This window comes from Centroberyx affinis, unplaced genomic scaffold (assembly GCF_046629955.1).
Source record: "Centroberyx affinis isolate AG114_WGS23_722 - 3 ecotype Tasmania unplaced genomic scaffold, CSIRO-AGI_Caff_v1 ptg001602l_1, whole genome shotgun sequence".
Classification (NCBI taxonomy): Eukaryota; Metazoa; Chordata; class Actinopteri; order Beryciformes; family Berycidae; genus Centroberyx; species Centroberyx affinis.
Genome location: NW_027280047.1, coordinates 354859 through 377388, shown reverse-complemented (window position 1 = coordinate 377388; position 22530 = coordinate 354859). Strand labels below are relative to the sequence as shown.

Below are 22530 nucleotides of genomic sequence, written 5' to 3'. Positions count from 1 at the left end.
CTCGTCAATTCTCTCATGCTCTCTTCATCTTTCTCTCTCTGTCTCTTTCTCTGAGTTTTCAGACCTCGTGAATTCGGAGACATGTGCCAAGAATCCCGACTAGCGGGTTTGTATTGACGGAATGATTGGCCGGTGTGTGCTTGGCAAGTCCAATGAAATAACAACTGGAGTGTGCTCCCGCAGCACCTCCACATTAGATTGAAGGGTTCACGGGGATGTCCATGTCCTCAGATAAAAGAATGATAACCCACTCAAATGTTTTCATTAAGAGAAAAATTGTTTCTTGTTATCTAGGCCTCATATGATAGGAATTCCCCACACAGCAGTATGACATATGGAGATGGCGGGCCAGCCAACAGTTCTTGCACCAATTCCCCAGCGTCGGAGTGTTTTGTTATCCTACAGGAAAGAAAGGCCAGGATCACACTCTGCAGCACATGTCTGTGTGTGTGTGTGTGTGTGTCTGACTATACGGTTGTGTGTGTGTCTTTATCTGTACATTATGAAGAGAGATGAACTCTGCAGCAGTATGTAGACGCAATGCGGGCCGGCCTCCACCCTCCAGTTCCACATCATCCCCAGTTTTCCCACAACAGAACAAAGGACTTCATCTCTCACTTTCTCTCACACATACACACAATGAGTACTGATGAAATAAGTCATAAGCATAACTATGGATGCAATTAGCCTGGGTTAGTAGACTGGGCTAATAATAATGACGATTCATCCCAGTTGTAGACAGTTATCGCGTCCAAGGCATTTATAAAGCTTGGGCAAATGCAAGACCATGATTCCCAAGTATGCCTGACGCACAGAAGAGGGAAATGCTATCACAAACATTTGCAATGTCCGTAGTGAGTAGATCCACATGATCAAATCAGTGTTGGAAACATCTGGTAGTTAAGCAATTTGGAAAATGATCTGGTGAAACAGGATCATACCAGCGGCGTCTGAAATAAAACATTTCAGGGGTTCAGATAGAAAAACTCAATATTTAACACTCCCCTCTAGTCACATTCTTAACATTTATTTAAGCACAGAAAGCTGACTGAGCTCACATGCTGTTTTTTTTAGCAATGTCCTGCTGCTTCATAGTTACACATATTCACACATGGAACAGCCACAGTCTTCTACTGTTAGCCAATGAGCAAATTCAATAGATTGGGGGTTAAGTGTTCAAGAGCATCCAAACTTACGTTGCTGAAGGAGGTGGAGAGCATTCCTCATCCTCATTCTTCCTCATCCCCCAATTCAATTTATCTAAGGTCCTCTAGGAAATTAGATGTTTCATTACCTCCAAAATAATCCCAGTCAAAATGAGGGTCACGTGTGCAGCAGTACAGTATATCAAGGGAGGGGAAGTACACCTTTGCCAATTTCAATTGGTAGGAGTTTTTATGACCACATTATCTTGTAAACAAATAATTTGCTCATGAGGCATGTTGAAAAATTTCAGGTTGATGATGAGGTAACTGGAGCAGGACTATCCATCTAATTGAATTTTGTTTTTCAAGAGGTGGAATAAAGTTGTTTTTTTTCCTCACTACAGTAATTTCAAAACCTTCTCAAACCTAAGTTGTAGGGTAGATAATCACTCAATAAGCCAATATCTACAGTATATGAGAACCAGATAAACACAGAATAGAGATAAAAACAAAATAGATGAAGCACAATGTCCATTATCAGATTCAGAATAAGCACTACGGGGCCTTACGCATTGCTATGGAATGGCTCATTAAAAAGTACGCTTTTGGGAGCGAGAGAATATTAGTAGTGTGAAAATAAATTACAATAAGAATGAGAGAACAGTGGAAATGGGAAAAAAAAAGATAAAATTATAGAATTACTAGAAGCTAGGAGCTGCATATTAAATATTCCCTGAGCAACATTCCACAGGCAGAGTAATAAACTCCATTTCCAATGTCTATACTGTACACATATATGTATGACAGTATCGCTAGCACCAATAAATGGGCTTTGTCACACCAATTAGAGGAAAGAACATAAACAGAATGTTTCCTTTTCTTTGCCATTGTGCTTGTGATCAATTCTCCATAGACCAGAAAATCTATAACGTAAAGCTTAGTCAAGGCTATAGGAGTCTTTGCAGCCCATGTGGCTGTAAGTAAGGAATCCAATAACACCATGTGCAATCATTAGCTTGTCAGGTTTTATTACACTGAAGTACCTGAAGGCCAGTCCATTTGCCGCGGCTATTACCTGAACTGTTTAACTGTTTGGTTAATAGCACACAGAGAGGGATGGGGTGACATGTGAGGTGACGCACTTGGAGGTTTGGTGCGCGGCATCCTTCAGTCAGCACAGTTCAGGTGTCTCCTCTTTGTCTTCCTTTCTCCTCTCTCGTGGTCTCTCTCTCTCTCTCTCTATTTCTCTCTCTCTTTCTGTCTCTCCTATTTTCTCTCTTTCTGTCTCTCCTGTTTTCTCTCTTCTGTCTCTCCTGTTTTCTCTCTCTCTCTCTGTCTCCCTCTCGCTTTCTCCTAGGCAGTCACAGCTCCTGACTTCTACACGACTTCCTCCGCCGCTGCTTTGTCATACCACCTTCCCCCCCAAGGGACCTTCATCCCCCCATATTAAGAGTGGAAATGTATCCGCTTCCATTGTAATTACAAAACCACTGGAGGCGAAGCTTCTTGATCTCTGCTGGATCCTCGCTTGCTTCTCCGTTTCCCTTTATTTACTCGCCTCTCTCATCCGAGAGGACAGGCACATGCTGAGCTATCAGTTCTGTTTTTCTTCCCCTTTTATCGGGCATTCTTTGCATCTATTATGCCTGAAAATACAATAGCTTTTGGGGAGGCAATAAAAATAAGGAAGTGGAAAGGGAGGGAGAGCTTGAGACAAAGAGTTGTAAAAAAAAAAAAAAAAAAAAATGGGGGGGGGGGGGGGGTAGTTTGTTTATGGATTTGGGGGATTTCTGTTCCATATATGTGTTTTAAATGAGAAGCTTTGTGAAAATACACAAGGCAGGCTCTAAGGTTGGAGCTATGCCTTTGTTTACTGTTAGTGTCTGGGTTAGGCATCTCTAGGCATTGTGAATCCTCCTTGAGGCCAAAGTGTTGACTCGTAACAGGCCAGGATAAAGGCATGATAGTGGGGGAGAAATTGCTTTCTGCGGGGACAAAATGAAAACTGCTGAAAAGAAAACAACCGTCCCCGCCGCCCCGTGAAAACAGGCCAGTAAAAGTCAGCGGTGTCTGCTACGGTGTGGAAGTGGAGGGTCGAGGCCAGGGCAAGCGTTTGATGTCCCCGTGGTGATCTGTAACCAAGGCAGGTTAGCAGGATACTGCCCGCCAACATCCCGCAAAAAAAACGAAGACACCCACAGGAGAACGGATGAGAGGCAGAGAATGAAAGAGACAAAAACCAGGACAGAGGCGTGTCTGTTGTGAATTTGTGTATTGCTTACAGAGTGTGTTGTCTGTTCCAAATTCATTCAGGGGGTTTTTTACACTGTTGAACTTCGGTGTGCAAGTTTAGTGATACACATGCATTTCCTGGAGCCTCTCAGTCTAGAAAAGGTATTATCTACACCAGTGCAGTATGGGCACAGATCAGCACTTTGAAAATAAATTCACACACTGGGCAATAGTCCTAGCTTTTTCTTGTCTAACAGTCCAATTAATTGACAAATCTGCCAAACTGCTCCTCCAGCATTACCGTCCCCTGTTACAAAAATGCAATCATGCCAATTAACCCCAAGATCTTGTGCCAATAAAAAAGAGCTTCACATATTGGGCTCCGTATTTTTATTTTTTCCATGAAAAACACATATGTTAAGTCATTAATACTGACTAATTGATGAATAAATTATCAAAATTGCTATTGGCAAAAACCCTACCAACCGAAAAGTCGATCAGTCAACCAGGATGGGACAGCCCGAGTTACAACAACTATGTCGGGTGAGACTCCAAACCAGCAGAATACATTTTAGTCTTAGGATAGGCTTTAGCACTCAGAAAATCAATGACCATGCTTAGTCAATAGAAGACAAAACTGTCTCCATAGTAGCTATGCTTTTAGGACAGCCAGCCCAGTTTAGTCCACCAGCGTGACAAGAGTTTAGACAGCGCTGACGCCTGCGCTGGTGGATGGTGGCGATGATGACTACGTTCCCCGGGGATGTGGCTGTGAAGCAAAGACAGGAACATGGTGTTCCCAAAAGCTTTGTGAGAGAGATACACATGTGAACGAGCCAGACCGTAACCAGAACCACAGCCACAGCCTTCATGTCTGTTTCATGGAATGTTCCCTGTTTATGTTTCCTGTTTATGCGCTGCGCAGTCCAAAACATCCCCACTCCTCTTCACCTTTGGAATCACTCTGGTGGCGGAGGCGGTGATAGTGGTGGTGGTGGCGGTTGTGGTGGTGACAGTGACAATTGTGTAAAACAAGCAAAAGCAGTAGTTCTGGCAGAATTGTTATTAAAAAAAAAATGATATAGTAACAACAGCTGAAGCACTCAAAGGCAATTTACTTTTAGCTCACGGAACAGAGCCTGTGGTTCATTGAATGTGCACCATACGATCATGGGAATAACATAAAAGGAACGCCGTGTGCGAACGTAGAGTGATGATTATTACCTCGAAATCCAATCCAATTTCTTCACTCTTTGCATGCAAGCGCTTCAGGGGAGTCTCAACATGTTGGCAAATAGGCTACTGGGAATATAAGTGGCATGAATGTATGATGAGGAAGTAGATTGTCGCAACGGCAAATAAAAAGAATTAGAGATAGATGTGGTGTGAAGCCTTCTAAATACATTTATTAGAGGAAGAAAACAGAAAGGAATGGGGAGAAATAGATGTCTGCCAAATCTTTGTTTTCCAGCTCTGTGACTGTGACAGCAACACGACGATAATAAAATTCTTCGACTTGGCTCGTCCCCGAGTTCCAGTCACACCCCACACGTTACATTAGACAGCCAGATCGCACCAATAAAGTCAAATCAAACGGATTGCAGAACAGCAATTAATTCCAAGGATAATGACAAGGGAAGCCGTCCAAAAGTGTCTCTACCTCAATTAGTCTCTTATTGCACTGTCAATGCAGAGGATGGATGAAAGAAAAACAAATTAAGTTGCAGAAAAAGAGAGAGGGAGAGAGTGAAAGGGGGAGATAAAGCGTAGGAAAGAGGGAGAATGAAAGACAAAGAGGGAGGGGAAATTATATATAATGAGGAGCTGGAGAGGAAAGAGTGCGGGAAAGAATGAAAGATTAAAGGGACGAGGTGGAAGAGGGAGCAGCGGGAGAAGGAGACAGAGGAAGACGGAGAAAGAGAACTTGCTGCGTGTGTTAGAGCTTCTCTGATAGTCACAGCCAGCAATGGACACCAGAGAGTGAGCGATTAGGGATAAGAAGCAAGACAGAAAGAAAGAGTAGAGAAATATTCTAAGAGAGCAGAGCAACAAATTAGGTAAGGATGGATACCAGAGAGACAGATGAAGAGACTGTGAGACGAGAGAGAGAGAGAGAGAGAGAGAGAGAGAGAGAGAGAGAGAGAGAGAGAGAGAGAGAGTCTGCTACATAGCAAGACAGAGAGAAATCAGGGGACACAGTGACAGCAGCATCACAAAACAGCGTCTCTGCCGCGTAGTGGCGTGTACTCACAGCTGTATGGGCCGGGCAGTAGGCGTAGCTGGCGTGCGTGGACTGGTGGTGTTGGTGGTGTTGGTGTTGGTGTTGGTGTTGGTGGTGCTGTTGGTGGGACGGGTAGTGATGCAGGCTCGTACGGGGGAAGGAGGGGCCGCTCCAGGCTCCCTGACCACCGCTGGTGGTCCACTGGGAGCCCAGGCTTGGACTCATGGCTGCTGTCTTACTGCTGTGGTAACCTCTCACTGCTGCACTGGGCTGTGGGGAGGGGGGAGGGGGGAGAAGGATGGAGAGGGTTAGGGTTAGGAGGAAGAGAGGAAGAGTGGAAGTGGTGAAAGGCGGGAGGGATGAGAGAGAGAGAGAAAGATAGAGAGAGAAGTAGAGAGAGATAGAGAAGTAGAGAGAAAATGCGAGGCAAAGAGAGATGGGAGAGGAAAGGGAGAAAAGGCGAGGAAGAGACAAGGGAATAATGCGGGAAGACAGAGAGAAAGAGAGGGGTGGGGGAGGATGGATGGAGGGAGGGAAGAAAGGGGTGACAAATGTTACCCCCAAGAACATCACTAGTATAACCTCAAGCAGCATCCACCATGCAAGCATGCAAGCACTGACAACTGACTGCCCGCTCTCTGACCTGAATCCAGAGAGACGGGGGTGTGGGGGACGATCTAAGATCTCCATAACAGAGCGTCAAGATTGTTCTCACAGTTTTTTTTCTTTACACTCTCTCTCTCTCTCTCTCTCTCGCTCTCACTCTCTCTGCCTCTCTCTCTATCTCTCTCTCTCTCTCTCTCTCTCTCTCTCTCTCTGAGCAGCAGATGTTGTGAAACCCCCTTCCTTCAGTCACGGTCTAGAAGTGTTCTTGCTGGAAATGTGCTGATTGGTTTGATAAGATGCTTGGATTACAGGCTGGCAACAGGCTTCCCAGTGTGGCATTATGTGTGAGGTATTTACAGGGTACAGGAACCACAGGGCTGAACCTGCTGACAGGCCGGCTTACGCTGCTCTGAGAGGGGATACCTGGGCTGTCATGGCCACCGGAGCACAGAAAAAAAATACAAGACGCACAAGGCACACAAGGCTGATCAGTGGCATTAAACACATTAAACACATCTAGGTCAAATAGCATTTGCAAATGCTTCTTAGTGTTTGTTTTAACCTGCACGAGGGGGTTATTGCATCAGGTATTCAGGTATATGACAGAAAAGTATACTAAAATCATACTAAACTATACTAAGCACTTTCAAATGGCTGCCTGTGACTCAGTTAAACTTTTTAGCACTCATTGTGGTAAAATGAGTCATATCTAGTAAAAATCCACCCATTGGGCACCTATGTTGGCTATTAGTATTTGCAAATACTAATTGAGCCATAAATCACTGATTTATTAAATAAAAACCATGACAAATTCTTCTTGTGATTTCAAAGAAAATATGAAACGTCATGTTTTTAACTAATAAATGCAGATTATTTTTATGCTGCGCCTTCCACTCTTGAGTGTTCCTCTTCACAAAATCGGACATAGCAACAGATAGACAGCAACAGCAACAGCAGAGATGAGAATCACATTTGCTCTGTACATATGTTGTAGCATAAAGAATGAGGTGCTATTAGAATTTGTTCAATCTGCTTTAATCTTTCTGATCCAGGTTTCATTCCTGTCATGACTACATATTAGTCAGTGCTGTTTCTCAGCAGTGAAACATGATGCATGCCGGAAACCATGTTGTCATATTTCAATTTACATGTGTAAAAGGTGTGCCGAGCGAAACCAAGCCACCTTGGATGAACCGCAGCTGTACATCACCAGTGAACATTAACAGTCTCCTTTATGCCTATGTTGGATTTTCACTGAGGTCAGAGGTCACCCCACACAAGGGAAACTGAGGGAGAGCGATGGCAGCAATATGGCCACACAGCTGTGCTTAGAAAGCTCACCAGTCTCATATTCTTCATCACAAAAGAACCAGAGGGGGAAATCGCAGGCCAAAGGTCATCAAAATAAATACAATATAGAGCGACAGGTTTATGACTCATGTTAATATAAAACACGGGGAGGCCGTTTCCCCTAAAGCAAGATGAATACGTTTATATAGTACAGAGTCCATACAAGAGCATGAAGGAGGCCCATTGGCGTAATAAAGCCATAGGGCCTGAGGAAAAAATGATACGTTAACTATTGTTTTTAACTTACAAAGCTTTGAATAGTGACAAAAAAGTCAGTTTCAAGAACTTACCCAAGCAACTATTTTCTTTTTTTTACATTTCAAACAAATTGAGTTGCTATTTTTCCCAGGTCTACAACGAAAGAGTTAGTCATAGAGTCAAAATACAAGAATTATGTGTGGGCAAGATATATTGTACTAACGATACACCCACATTTAGAGCTATGCCTCACTGATGCAAGCTATTCAGTGGCATAGAGACATTCTCACACTATTATACAGCCACTCTAAAAGCCGTAAGGGAAGGAACAGCCCAGAGCATGGTACATTAATCGCCATGGCCACAGCCACTACTTTAAGGCTAGTATTCACCAGTTCATAGAGTTTAAGTGCAGCCCCGAGCCATGCAACAATATTCATTGGCCTTATAAATGAAGGCTATTCAGCCAGACAGAGAGAAGGCATATAGCTCAAATGCGCCTGTGCAGAGGTATTTTGTCCAATATCTCAGGGGAGAGATATGTTTTAAATGTGTTTCATGCACATGAGTTATATTGGACCACAGAGTCAATGATAATAGGGTTTTAAGGCTGGGCTGCTATGCTGCATGAGTGACAAGATATTCGCCCTCCACATCATAGGGGCAAGGCTGTGTTTTAACATGAGGCTGAGATCTGAGGGTCTTGACATTCCCAGACTGGAATGCATGATTGGTCCCCAGACTCAGATTCATGTCACAGGCTTTCAGCGGCTCGTCAGAGACCTACACACTGCGCATATTTCTCCATTTTATATAAGGGCCAATCGGCTCTGGTTACACAAGCCTTTTCCTCCTCCAAGGGGCATGTTTTACATGCAGGCAAACAGATGTGTGCGTGCGCTTGTTTGTGTCTGTGTGTATTTGTGCGTGCATGCATGTGTTGCATGTGTGTTTGTGTATATGTGTGTGCTGTGATTGATTTGCTCATATTTACCAAGGGGTTGCTGGGGAATAAAAGCATTGTTTTCACTCTCATTTGCCCCCCAATACGAGGAATATATGCCATGATTTGTGTTAACAAGAAAAATACCTTTCTCCCCCTCTGGGTGTGTGTGTGTGTGTGTGTGTGTTTTTGAGTGCATGCATGTGTGTGCTGTGGTTGAAGTGCTCGAATTTATCAAGGGGGAATTGGGGAGGGGGATTGGTGGAGGGGGGGGGGGGGTAAATGATTCAATGATTTTCCATAAAATATAGGGATACATGCCATAACTTGTGTTAACAAGGGGAATACCGTTCCCCTCTCAAATCACATCCTGGTTGTGTTTGTGTGTGTGTGTGTGTGTGTGTGTGTGTGTGTGTGTGTGTGTGTGTGTGTTTCGGTATGTAAGCATACAGCTTCATTTGATAAAAACAAGGGCACCCAACTCAGGCTCTCTAAATGCATATCCTTGAACCATTAAAAAAACTGTTTCTTTAAACACAATACATCCACTTTAAATTATTTAAATAATACAATATCCACTTCTACGGCAGGATCAGACATTTGTATTCCTTCCAGCAAGTTAATCTTAGATCATAATGCATGCTGCAAATAGAAGAATGGGCATTATCTTCATGATACAAGATATTCATTCAGCTTAACAGAGAAGAAAAATGTAACTACTTCAGCAAGCCGGGGCGTTATCAGCACCATTTATTACTAAACATGCAAGTCAAGGAGGGATAATGCTTCACCTTCAGCTATGAAAAAGTGAGTGGAAGGTTGCGGCTCCATTAATACACAGAGATGAACCAGAGCATAGCGCCTGTCTGAAGTCCATTTTTCACTTGTTAAGTGATTTCCTTCCCTCTCCTCTCTCCCTAGGTGACACTGCATGGTTAAGGGTGTCAGGGGATGGACATTTGTGGAATTCAGAGCTCCCTTGTGTCCTGCTCCTCACATGGAAATGGTTTCTTTACGTAATGTGCAGCACTAGCAGGTATCAAGCTATAGGTCAACCTCATTTCAATTCGACCAACGCTCCAGGATAAATTTATTCTCCAGAGGCGAAAATTTTTCTTTCATAAAACTGAAGCTTGTTTGCCATTAAATAAAACTACGGGAAAAGATTTGTGCGAGCAGAGATTGTATTTCAATTGCAGAAATCTGAATTTGTCACACTCATTCTGAACTGGATTTGTTTTCTTAAATGAAGCCAAGCCTGCAAAGCCAGTTCGGGCAGATGACTCAAGTCGCGCTGCAGTCACGTGATACACACACTACTCATACAACTCTTATCAAGCGCCCCCCTCTCAATAAGGTGGTCTATTTGTTGTCTATTTGTTTAACAAAGGGATTCAAAAGTAGGAATTGAAATTGAATGCAATGGCTTGCAATTGAATATAGAATTTAACTTCAGCATATGCACACTTGCTGTTGGAGGCTTATATAGTCCAGTTCCCCTCACCACTAATTTATTTGGGTTGTCCTTCATTATGGTGAACGTTTCATGTGAACACGCAAACGGAGGCGGGGTGGAAAGAGTGAGGACCTAGGGGATGGACTGAGACAGACTCTGTCATTGGTTGAGGAGATGAACAAGCCACAGTGCCACATGGCTGGTGGTTAGCTAAGGAAGAATGTTAGACCACTGTTGGCAGCCTTGGAGGAGACGACTGCCTTCCAGTCGACGCTCAGGTAATAAGAGTCGCTTGTGCCCAAATGTGCATCTCAGGAAGCTGAATCTGAATTAACAAAACTGAATTTCAATTGGGAAAACTGAATTTGATATTATAGTTAAAAGTTAAATTCAATAATGATCACATTCAATCTCAATCCACTGCATCCAATTTCAAATTGTGCCTTAAAAATTCTTTTTTTTTTTCAAATTTATTCAACAAATTGTTTTAATTAAATGGTTCAGTATGAGTTTGACAAATTTAAATTTCTGAAATTCAAATACAATCTCCGCTGGCACTAATCTCTTTCCATATAACACAGACAGCATGCTCTAAATGAATTGCAACTTTAAGGCGTTTTTAGGATAGAGTAAATTAAATCCACCCTGCGGTCTTGGTGGCTATGATGTATAGCCAAGTCTCTGGAGATGGAAGTGAACATAGTTGTATCAGCCTCTTGATATGATTCCTAAACAGAAAAGCAGGAGTCATTTCTCTCTGACTCCAGCACTATTGTGAAACCTCCACATGAGGTCCACTCTGAAGAATAACATGGTCTTACTGAGCAATTCCTTGCTTTCCAGGAAATATTTTGACCGTGAAATCTCAAACACAACAGAACGAAAACAAGCTCGGGTAAGGTGGTGAGAAAGCAAACTGTGGCCTATCGCCGAGACATCCGATTGCTTTTGAATTAGAGAGGGTTTAAAAGGAATACGCTTCTTTATAGCCCTCTGTGAAATTCTCCAGTTTTATGGTTTCCGTTTGGTATATCGACTTTCTTGTACTATGAATCAAACGCCCTCAGGCAACAGATTTTTTTTTTCTCCTAAGTTATCTCATTTTTCCTTTTTGTCATGATGTTAATATACATGATAAACATAACTACAAACATTCTTGCATCTTCCTGCTTTTTCCCTTTTCTCTGTGCTGTAATACATGCACTCGGTGCTCTATGATTATCTGTTTGTCCTGAAGGCATTGTGCCCTACAGCTGTTGTTGGACACACTGGTATTGCAGGGCAGAGATGGTGATTTTCCAGAACACAGTCCAAACAGACATGTCCCGGTTTCCTGTTAGCCTAACTGTGCTTTATCTTGGCTCAGCCCTTAATCAAAGAGGCTGGAGTGCTGCCCAGAAGGCCCCCTTTTCCTCTCTATGCCATCTCCATATTCCTCTTTCACTACAAGTGCATGCGGAATAACGAACAACCTCCAGTGCATGTGTGTAAACGTCATTGCCAGGGACTTATTCAAAATCCCCTCAGCTGAAGGAAAATGAGGCTCCCTTTTGTCTGAAAACGTGGCAAATCTCAAAGTGCCTCAAAGAGTAAATAACCAAGTGCCAAAGCATTTTCATTAGGGTTGAAATGAAAGGTTTGAGGGTGAGAGGCTCCAACACCGGGACAGGGAAAGTCATCCCAGATGGCATTAGGTAGGGGATATTGTCTTCTAGAGGGCCCTCCACGCCTGGTTGCTCCGTTTGGCCGGCTATGAAAGAGACGCAGCCTTCCTCTGGCATCCCTGATGACTGACTTCCTGGAAGCTGTGTTGCGTGAAATGGCCTCCTCTGTACCAGTCGCTCTCCATTGCCAATCCCCATCTCCTCACGCAAGTCACCTTGCCGGCGCCAACCACGCTGGCTTTGACTGTCACTCCTTCTGTCAGAACTCGGTACAGAGCACTCGGGGGCCGGGACGGAGGGGTGGCGGGTGGGGGGGTACGATGGGCTCTGCAGGTCACCAGCAGCTCCCACTACAGTCCCAGCCGCCCCTCGGTCCACCCACCCTCATCCCCTCGCCAATATTAGAGGCCCAGGTTCAGGCGTAACCAAGGCAACAGGGTGGCAGGGCATGTGTGGATTTTTTTTTTCGGCGCGTGGGAAGTCTGACAGGTTCAGGCTGCTCTCTGGGTTCTCAGCTGAAAGACGGAAGGAATGAGAGAGTGAGAACTTACCCCCGGGGCCTCCACGCTCACTAGCACTGGAGCACAGAGGGCTGGCAAGGCCAACAACACACACTCTGTCTCCGCTTCTCTCTCCTTCTTCCTCTTTTTCTCCTTTTTCTCTCTGCTTCTTCTATTAACGCTCTCAGAAAACACTTCTGCGATCTGAGATGAGAGTCTGGAGGGACATGGAGGAGGTGGTAACCAAGGCAACTGGGTCAGAGGGTGACATTATACATGGGATGGCTGACAGCCACTCATACAAGCAGCGCAGTGCTGTACTCGGGGTCAGCTCAGCTAAGTTTAAAGCCTGGTGCATAGGCCTACTGTTGAGACTGCTGCAATGACCTCAGTATGACTGTGAAATCTCTATTGGCTTCATTCACCATACAGACTGTTGTGACCCTACCTGTTTTAGAGGCTCAGTTCTGGTCTCAAGAGATGAATAGGATACACAATGTATCCATCCTTTAGTCATGCAGAGTGTTATTTCAAGGTGTTAGGTGACACAATATACTGTTTATGTATTCCGGCTCAAACTAGACAGTGTTGACTTCTTCAGGAAATCTGTTTTGATACCGAATAGCGCTGAGTCCACTGAGGTGTTGAAAGAGGGGGATGGGGGGTGGGAGGGCAAAAGTAGATGCAGAGAGGAAGGGAGATGGAGAGGGAAAGAGAGGGAGAGAGGGAGATTTACTGGTGTCTTTTGACCTGTGAGAATCCCTGAAGAAAAATAACACAACCCTTCCACACAAGGAGCTCCAAGTAAACCCCACAAATTTCTGTGTCTGTTATCCTTCTCTCCAAATATTTTCCTTGGCCTGACACATGTTTATGCTCTGATGAACCGTGGGCCTGGGGGGCGCCGCTGTGAAGCGGATGCAAAGCCCCAAATTTGCATCTTGACATCCTATGGGATGCAAATGGAAGGACAGAGGGATGATTTGACTCATCGGTACACTCACTATACTGCAGTCTCCTGATTTCAATAGCCCCTAGACTGGGAAATCCGATACCCACAGCACTCAGCGCTCTCTCTCTCTCTCTCTCTGTGCCGCCCCCTCCCTCTCTCTGACCATGCTTAGACTTTCTACAAGAGGCAGCATCCACCCCCACGCTGGAGAGGGGACTTAAACATTTACACAGGGGTACTTCAGGGGGAGATGAAGCCATAACCAGCAGGCGGTAAGAGGGTAGGCCAGAGCCTTGACCATCTAAAGTTTAGCACTGGAAAATGGGGAGTCTTCCTTACTGCAACACCACAGTTCTCAAGCCGTTCAACACTGAATGCAATCCACAAAAAATGAAGTTTTAAAAGCCACCCCGCTGACTCTTAACACCTAAGAATGTCACAGATGTCCTGAATTGCCTGTAGAAGCACAGAACTAGGTAATGCACTGTACTTCAACCTGTTAACAGCAGTGCGGGCGCTGTGTAGAGAGAGGCTGTTAATGTCTGCCGGTGAACTATCATTACAGCTGTTTACCCACTAGGGCCTCAGAGCTGCGTCTGAGTGGATCGCACCTCCAGACAAATGCTTTGACACTGACATTTTATTCCTCTTCTTATGTATGTTTTTTATACACCCACTTCTCTGACTCTGTCACTTTGTCTGCCCGCCTCTCTCTGTCACTGCCTCTTTGTCACTGTATCTGTCTTTTCACCTCTCGCCATTTCTCTCTCTCTCTCTCTTTCTCTCTTTTTTCTCTCTGCTTCCACCACTCTATAAACTGCGGTATACCAGGGGGATGATGGATGCCTCTGATTGCCTGGGGCCTCTCAGTCCTGCACACTAAATCCCAGGTGTTGTTTGGGGCTCCATCCCATCAGAACAACACCTATGCAGTGGCAGCAACAGCAACACATGGTTGCTAATTGAGCAGCAGTCTGGATGGTCAAAGAGCTGTGGTTAAGGAGCGCAGAACATTATGCAATTATGCACATATGGCTTACCGTCTTCAATAATTGCTGTGCTCTTCATTCAAGCTGAATCTTACAAGCAGTGAGATTTTTTTTATTGATAGGTTGACTTTTTGTTTAATTAAGTAAATCCTAGTTGTTATGATTAGTTATCTACAGGTGTTATTTTACAGTTCTGTGAGCCACTGCTGGGAACTGTCTACAATTCAAATCAAGTTTCTATTATTCCGATCCATGTGAAAACCCATTAAAATGACCTCAGCGGATAGTAGTAGAAACTGCAGAAATCCACGCGGTGTAGCTTGAGGCACAACAAGGCAGTACTTAAGTTTGGTTGTGTTTCTGTCATTGACACATCTGTCCCTGCAGCCCAAAGCACAAGAGAGGAGAAGGGAAGAGGAGAGCGGGAGTAAGATGAGAGGAGATGAGCATGGCTTTGAGGTGACGTAGACTCTTCCATGGCAGGCTCTAGTCCGTCTGTCTGTCAGAGGCTGTTAGAGCCTGTGTGTGTGTGTGAGTGTGTAAGAGAGAGAGAGAGAGAGAGAGAGAGAGAGAGAGAGAGAGAGAGTGAGTGAGTGAGAAAAAGAAAGAAAGAAAGAAAGAAAGAAGTCAAACAAACGGACAAACAAAAAAAAGAGAAAATGGTGCATTTTGAATTCAAACTGCCCTCTGCGTGTGTTCATGGCCAGAATGGTATATAACGGCATCATATAACGGCATCATAAATGCTCAAGGATTTTCTTCGCTAATGGTTCAATGACAGGGCCAATAGAGAGGGCCTTGCAACCCGTCTTCCTCTCTCCTCCTCTCCTGCAGTGTCCTTGGATGTGTGTTCCCTCCAGATGGGCCTGGTTGCTGCGGCACCTCTCGGGATGACGTGGACCCCAGCTGCCTACTGCTGCTGCTGTTGCTGCTATTTCTGGGCCCGTACCCCCTTCAACCTCGAGGAAACCTGATGCCACCTTCAAACTCGCACATCTGTCAGGCATCAGGGTACTTAGTGTGCCTCAGGAGTGCAGGTACAGAGGAAAAAGCTATGAACTTATACGGATGACAAAAGATGTGTCTAATAAGTGTAAAATATTTGTATCCTCAGTGTGTTCATGGGTTTGAAGGATGCAGGCTTTACGTGCAAGTCTGCCAAGCACATAGACACGAACATAAACATAATAAAAACACACACAAACAGAAACACACACACACACACACACACACACAGACTTGCACATGCATTGCTCATATGAGTGAAAACCCCGAAGGGTGAGGGTCAGAAGATGGGCGAAAAAACCCCCATTCTATCCTACACAGACACTCTATTCTCCTCTCATGCCTGAAATCCCTTTTCTGTTTTGTTGTCTCCATCAGATCCCCGTGGAGGCTGGAAATGAAGAATTAAGACAAGAGCAAGAGAAAACAAACCAAGTCGCAACCGAGTCGGAGAATACCGCAGTCCTCCAATAACAACACTTCTTGATAAAAGTCTATTTTCTCTGCACACTGTCTCCACATGATGTTATCATTTTTCTTTAAATTCAATAAAGTCTCTTCTCTCCACTCAGATGAAAACTGTATAGTTTTGAGATGAGCACACAGTTTTGTGCAAGTTTCCCATATGAGGTTGCCTCCTGCAATATGGCTTGCTGAAGGGCTGAGGATGTACTGCTGTGAGTAGTCATTATGAACGCAGGTCACTATTAAGCCTTGGTCTTTGTTTTGATATCCATTCAAGCAGAGAAGACTGTTATCCACTGAGTAAAGGAAACTTGAGTTTATCCTTGGTAAAGTGTTTGACCAAGCTTGTATAATCACCATCATCTTATTTGCGTGGGTTTTGTCTTCGGCAATCAGAGACATCACAAAGTAAACTAATTTCTGGAGGACACACACACACACACACACAAACAACCTTTCCTGCCTCCTCCAAAGAGGGTGGCCTCACCTGTGTTTTCAGCCTTGAAAGAGAACCGGGTAAGTGACCATGAGGCTCAGGCAGAGAGAACACACTCTCAAGATCCGTTGCGTTGAAATGTTCAAGCAGGACAGCAAAAGGCCAGTTTCTCTGGACCGCTGACACGGGGACGTGCTGGAACAATGGCTCTTGGCCCCCTGAGAAAACCAGACAGCTATACTGTCACTGCTTTGAAGGGACTGCAGTGTGAAATCCGTGCACCACCTGTTGGTTGACGTGGAATTTTTTCTTTTTTTTTTGTAATGCTCTATTGATCTTCAAGGGGGAAATCTGCCTTTTCTCCTGCACCCCGCCACAGGGAAGAAGGGAATCAGCCGTTCAGCAGTGCCTCTGGAGCTGGTAGGGATCCAATGTCTCGCTCAAGGACACTTCAGAAGGGAAGACATGGGACTGTAGGGGATCGAACCTCACATTTTCTGGTTATAACATAGTCTCTCAAACCACTAAGGTCGCCGACCCCCTTACTCCCCACCTCCAGCTATGTCAGTCACTAGCCAATTAACCAGTTATGAAAGACGCTGCTAAAAGCACTAAAAGCACTAATGTGAGGGAGTAGCTGTGGCACTTGAACTTGCGTGCATTCAGCAAATAATAAAGTTAATTAAGTGCTAGCGCTCATGTGCCTGCCCTGTGATGACGGAGTGCAATGTGAATATTTGCGACTCGTGGTGTTAGTAATGGCCCTCTGCGCCAAGAGCCTCTGCTTCATGCCTCTTTTCACATTTCCACATGCAAGAGGACACACACTTCTGGTGCAGCAGATGACAGGGTGCTGAGCACATCACAACAGTCCCAAACACAAATCACGGGGCATAAGAGGATAAATGAGAGGCAAGACATCAAGAGACACACACTGCCGTTACAGCAGCCGAGGATAATCTATAGACTGCAGTTTCTACACAGTATCCACACCAGTGGCAGACTAGCAGGCACCAACAAATAGAGCATTCACGACAAGCTGAATCAAGTTATCTTCCTGAAACAAATGCATTATTGATGTAAAAAGAGTAAAATTCTGACCGCTGAAGAATGTTGACATCAAATTAAAACATTAAAAAATATTGAACATTTCTGTACGTCAAGTTATGAATCTGCTGGTTCTCTCAGTATGATGCCTTTGTGGCCTAAGAAGGATGATGCTTCCTATACTAATCACTGGATGTCTTGTCATATGATATTTAATTTCAGCTCAGTACAGTGTGTGCTCTGTAAGCCGGTTGGTAGATCACAGAGAGTGAACAACATGTCTAGTGCAGTGTGGAAAAGAATGACAGGAGAGTGAATGATATGTCAACTAATGAACATCACTTCTTGCTCCTGTTGTCATTTCTCACGGGCCAAATGATTTGGTGCACACTGGAGCGTTCACCAACATTCAGCAAATGCCCAGACAAACCATAAATCAGACAAACAGCGGGGAGGGTACACCACAAGAACACTGAGTCAGCGTGAGAAACTTTGTGATTTATACTCCCCTGAGCCATCGATCTCTTTAATTCAGTCAGAAAAACCCTAATGGCTTCAGAATCCACACTGTAGGTCTTCATCAAGCTCATACGTTCTAGTCAAACTATCAAGTGAGGCTCTGCTTTATGTTTGGCACCTACAATTTTCAATGGTGCAATGCATTTCATTGCAATGCGCAGCACAAATCCTCATTTCCTCCTACTGCAGCATGTCTCCATTGACGCCGAGTGGGACCACGCGGGCAACTGCAGACAGCGGTTCACAGTTTCCACACGTTCCACACCCTGTTTTATACAGCCTCTCAAGCTGTGAGAGAGGGGAGCAGTCCGCTGCCAGACTAAAATGAATTACTCACAGTACACATACCTACCAGAGCCACAGTGTGTGTGTCTGTGTGCGTGTGTGCGTGCAAGCCCACATGTGCGCCACCCATAAATATTGCATTGAGGCTTTTGACTCTAAACCCTTCTGAGTTTCCTCGGTCTTTTCCCATCTCCCATCTCGCCTTATCATCCATGTCAGAACACAATGCACATGCAGACCTTTTTTTTTTTCACATCCTGTCTGTCAGGCAGACAAATGAGTGTGATTTCTTTTGACAGCTGGAGTATGGAAATGGAGCCAGGGGCTAGGAGAGGTGACATGCTTTTTGATACAGACAACAAAGTCAAGCAGAGAGCCGGGGAGAAACCAGGGGCCCTAAAGAGAGATCCAAAAACGGGACTCCCACTGCCTATGTGTTAATCTGTCAATGTGACAAGATAAATTGACGTGACACAAAGAGGTACAAAAAAACACCACGTAAGTACACGCACACAGACAAATATATATAGACAAGCATGCACGTCCACACACGCACTAAAAAGGTGCTGATGTCATCATATCCACGCTATTTCTTGTGTTACGCTGGAAGCACAGGGCCATCGCACGGTGAAATCATTCTGGTATTTCACTGAGCTTCCAGGGTGACAGTTTGGGGAAATACAGTAAATCCTGTTTTGAACAATGACTGCTTGACAGCCCAGCAGCAGCTATTTGACAAGGGAGTTTGTTTTAGACGCACGTCAGGAACCGCATAGAAAGAAAAAAAAAAAACACACTGCGTGCTTTCTACACTGGAATTTGACCTTGTGTGGTCACATCACCTAGATACAGCCAAGGTAGAGTGTGAATTAACTGTTGAGGTTTTCACAAAACGTGTCCACTAAAAGGCCATTCGTCAAGAGCCACACAACCTCACAATTAGGCAACGTAAGCTGGCCTTCACGGTATGGGACTCCCCATGGTCATTTCCCAATGGTCGGAGAGCAAAGGTCTGAGAAAGTGGGCCTGGCTACAGCTGTGATGGCTGAGGTCACAGTGCGAGGAAACCTAACACATCCATCTAATTTACCCTGAACTCAGATAAATGTAGGAATCCATGACCTCTGCTACACAAGGACCCGCCTGAGCGAGGAAGGGAGCAGCATAAACATCATGAATCATTAAAGACGATTATAGTGAAAGGGCTGGGTCAGGGGAGAGGGCAAGGGAAGGAAGAAGGGTCTTGTAAAACAGAAAGGGCAGCAATTTACCGTCATCATTTCTTGCAGAGAAATCAATAATCAAGGACAAATTGTTTAAAAAAAAAAAAAACAGATTATTATTTCCGCCATCCTCTGAATTTGACAAGGGTTTTGAGCAGCTGAGTCCCATAGCATGACAGCCAGGGGACATCATGCCTCGGCAGAAGCAGCAGCCATCCAGCCAACAGAAGCAGAGCAGAGCAGAGGAGCGGGACACCCCTCAGGATACAGTTAAGAACATTAGCCTCCCGTACAGCTATGGAAACCTCCTACTGGTTGGGGGGTGGGGGGGTTGGTGGAGGGCGGCGGGGATGCCTAATGTGACTTTCATTAACGATACGCTGGAGGCCGGAGGCTGAGGCAGGCCAAGCCCAAATTGAAAAGTGCTGAAGCATAACTGTGTCGGATGCCCAGTTTCCTAGCCCTATAGTCCAACTGATTGAATTCCTGCCTCGCCCAGTGAAAGAATTCCTAAGCTTCGGTTACTCCCATACCAAGCGGCTGGGTTTGGCTGGTTGACTTTCTAACTAACCTGACGTTAATTACCACAGTAACCCAAGTGTTGATGTAAACAGAGTCCACAAAGGCGTCAGTACATGGCAGCCACACGGATGGACAAGCTATTTTGGTGACTTTCCATGCATTCTGACGCATTGATTTTATTTAACATATATCTATTTGAATAGTATTTGAATGCGTTTAGTGCATGGTTTACTTTCCAGTTTAATTCTGAGTTGCGGTGTTAAATACTGAGCATTGCTATATTATAAGTGACTATAACAGGTATTAGGTTGATGACTACAACAGACAGTAAACTACAGTAGGTAGATGAAGCCCCCGAAACTCAGAAGACCTGGAGTTACAAATGTAAACTACTTTTACCACAAAACAGCAGACAAAGCAACTTGACTGTTATTTAATTTCAATATATCATAGCCTGTCCTCCTGTGTTACAGATTGATTAGTCATCCTTGCCAATTGTCAGTGCAGTATGTCCAGTTGTATCAGAAGAGTTGGGGCAATGTGCGAGTCTGTGTTGCCTTGCACTCATTTTGACCTTGATCGAAGTATTGGGCAATGTTAAACATCTGTGACAACTAATAAATGTCAAGTTACTGTGTTGCACACACCATTACAAGGCATTTTGAGCATACTGTTGAATTTTAAGTTTCACTTTTGTTTTCACAACGGGAGTCTCTGTTGGCACGGATGAGATGAACACAAACAGAACTCCTTTTGTCCTGCACTGGCACAGCTTTAAAGCCAACTGAAACAAAGTGTGGAGATAAGACTGCCTGATGCACAGCTACAAGACTGCAAATATCAATATGACGATCAGATCCAAAAGAACATCCTGCATTAAAAACAAAAACGAATGTTAAAAAAATAGCCGGCTGGGAAGGAGTCAATAGTTGGATATCTGACTGGCAGCTGGCAGGTTTAGAGGATATTCTACTAAACCTAACAAACTGCCATTCTGCTCAGGCAACAATCACAATAAGTTTGCATTTTTTACTCTTGCCATGTAGCAAAAGCATCTTCCCTTCCACTTGTGTCCTAGCATCTCTTTCTTTCAGCATCTTTTAGCATCTTTCTTTCCATTTTTCACCTTCTCCTTTTCCACCAATTCTCATTTTTCCAGAACTATGCCATGCATCAAGGACTCAATCTTGGATATAAAGCAGCAAAAATATCAATGCCTGACCTGTATAAGAATAACGAAATTTGCGAATGGGTCATTTGAGAAGAGACCACGGGAGTCTTTTTAGCAATAAAATGCTGCACAATTACCAGCCTTGTCCCAGGTGAGGCATTTCACTGAATCTAAGAGGCTTAAAAGGCCTCTCCTACATCTTCATCAGTCTGCCCATTCATGCTGTTACCATAGTACCATGCACCGCCTACCTACTATGGCCTGACCAATATACTGATTCACCAATATCATTCTTTTTCAGTTATATCATTTATGCTGGCATTTTTTTTTTACGAGTTTCAAAATCTGAAATTTTTTGTCTCTAGAGAAGGAATATAGTGATGAATAATGCTCAGTGACAACGATACAGCAAAAAAATCACGATAAGCATACTGTATCATACATACAGATATCATACATTTTCATCCCCAGTTATCGGCATCAGTATCGGACCCAGATACCACAATATTGTTCGGACCACCTACCGTGCCCGCCATGTTCTGCAGATGCTCACACCTTGGCTTCTCAGTGGAGTGAGAAGTCAGGAAGGAAAGGTGTGAAGGTATGAAGATGTGATGCGGTTGTTGGTTCCGAAACAGTGTGAAAGAGCCAAAAAAAAAAAAAACAACAACGTTTGCATGCATTCGATGTCAAGGAGATTCGAGGCGTCAAGCTGTAGGGGGTGGACTGTAGCTGCTGCTAATTAGAGGCATATTCTAATACAAAAGACTCTTCTCCAGCATGGAGGGCCTTGTTAGCTGACAGTCGAACCTGAGTGCTCTGGCTGAGGGGTTGGCTGGCTGCTGCAGAGCTGTGTTCCTCCGCTGACATCGATAGGGGCTCCACAGGAGGGTGAGGAAACAATGGTGTTGACAAGCAGTATCAGGCCTAGCAGCATGAAGGCAGGGCCAAACGATTCCATTTCCCAGCCAATTCCATTATCAGGACATGCAGACTTTACTAATGCCTGAAAACAAACAATACACAAGCATCCTTCTAATTAAGCCCTTGAGTAGCACTGCTTAGTGCACCAGCCTATCTGTGCTGGATGCCTGCGAACAGGCTGATTGGATTCATCAGCACTTTTAATGTGCTCCCGTTTCCTCCCATAGGCCACCAGAGGACTCCTGGCTGAATTCAATGGACCATCCACTACATTGCTTGTCTAAAGCCCTGAGAGGCAGACTGAGGTATTGGGGCTGTCATTTATTTGTTCAGGAATACAAAATCTGACAACAGACCATGTTGATGACAACGCACACTAGGGCTGCATGATTATGACAAAAATGACAATCCTGATTTTTTTGTTGTGCTAAATATTGTGATCATGATTATTAATCACAATTATTTTGCTCAGTTTCATCAAACAAAATTATTTCATTGCACATTTGCACCATATTTTCACTTATTTCAATGCAGTATTTCTCAAAGCAGCAGCAGTCTTGTTTTCAACGTGTCTTACTCTTATTGTGATCCTTATTAACAAAATTCAAATAATAAATATAATAAAATAATAAATAATTACCACTTCATTACTGTGGGGTGCAGCTAAGCCCCGAGGC

The 22530-nt window shown here is 44.3% G+C and overlaps 1 protein-coding gene across 1 annotated transcript in view; it reads right to left on the bottom strand.

Annotated features, from left to right (window-relative positions):
- Window positions 1-22530, bottom strand: part of LOC139651177 (CUGBP Elav-like family member 3-B) — a gene marked incomplete at its 3' end in the record, with an annotated part of 143161 nt that overhangs the window by 85572 nt on the left and 35059 nt on the right. The window contains exon 2 of the mRNA XM_071528032.1: window positions 5629-5868. Within this exon, the coding sequence (XP_071384133.1) occupies window positions 5629-5868 (240 nt within the window). The remainder of the gene's footprint in view (window positions 1-5628; window positions 5869-22530) is intronic.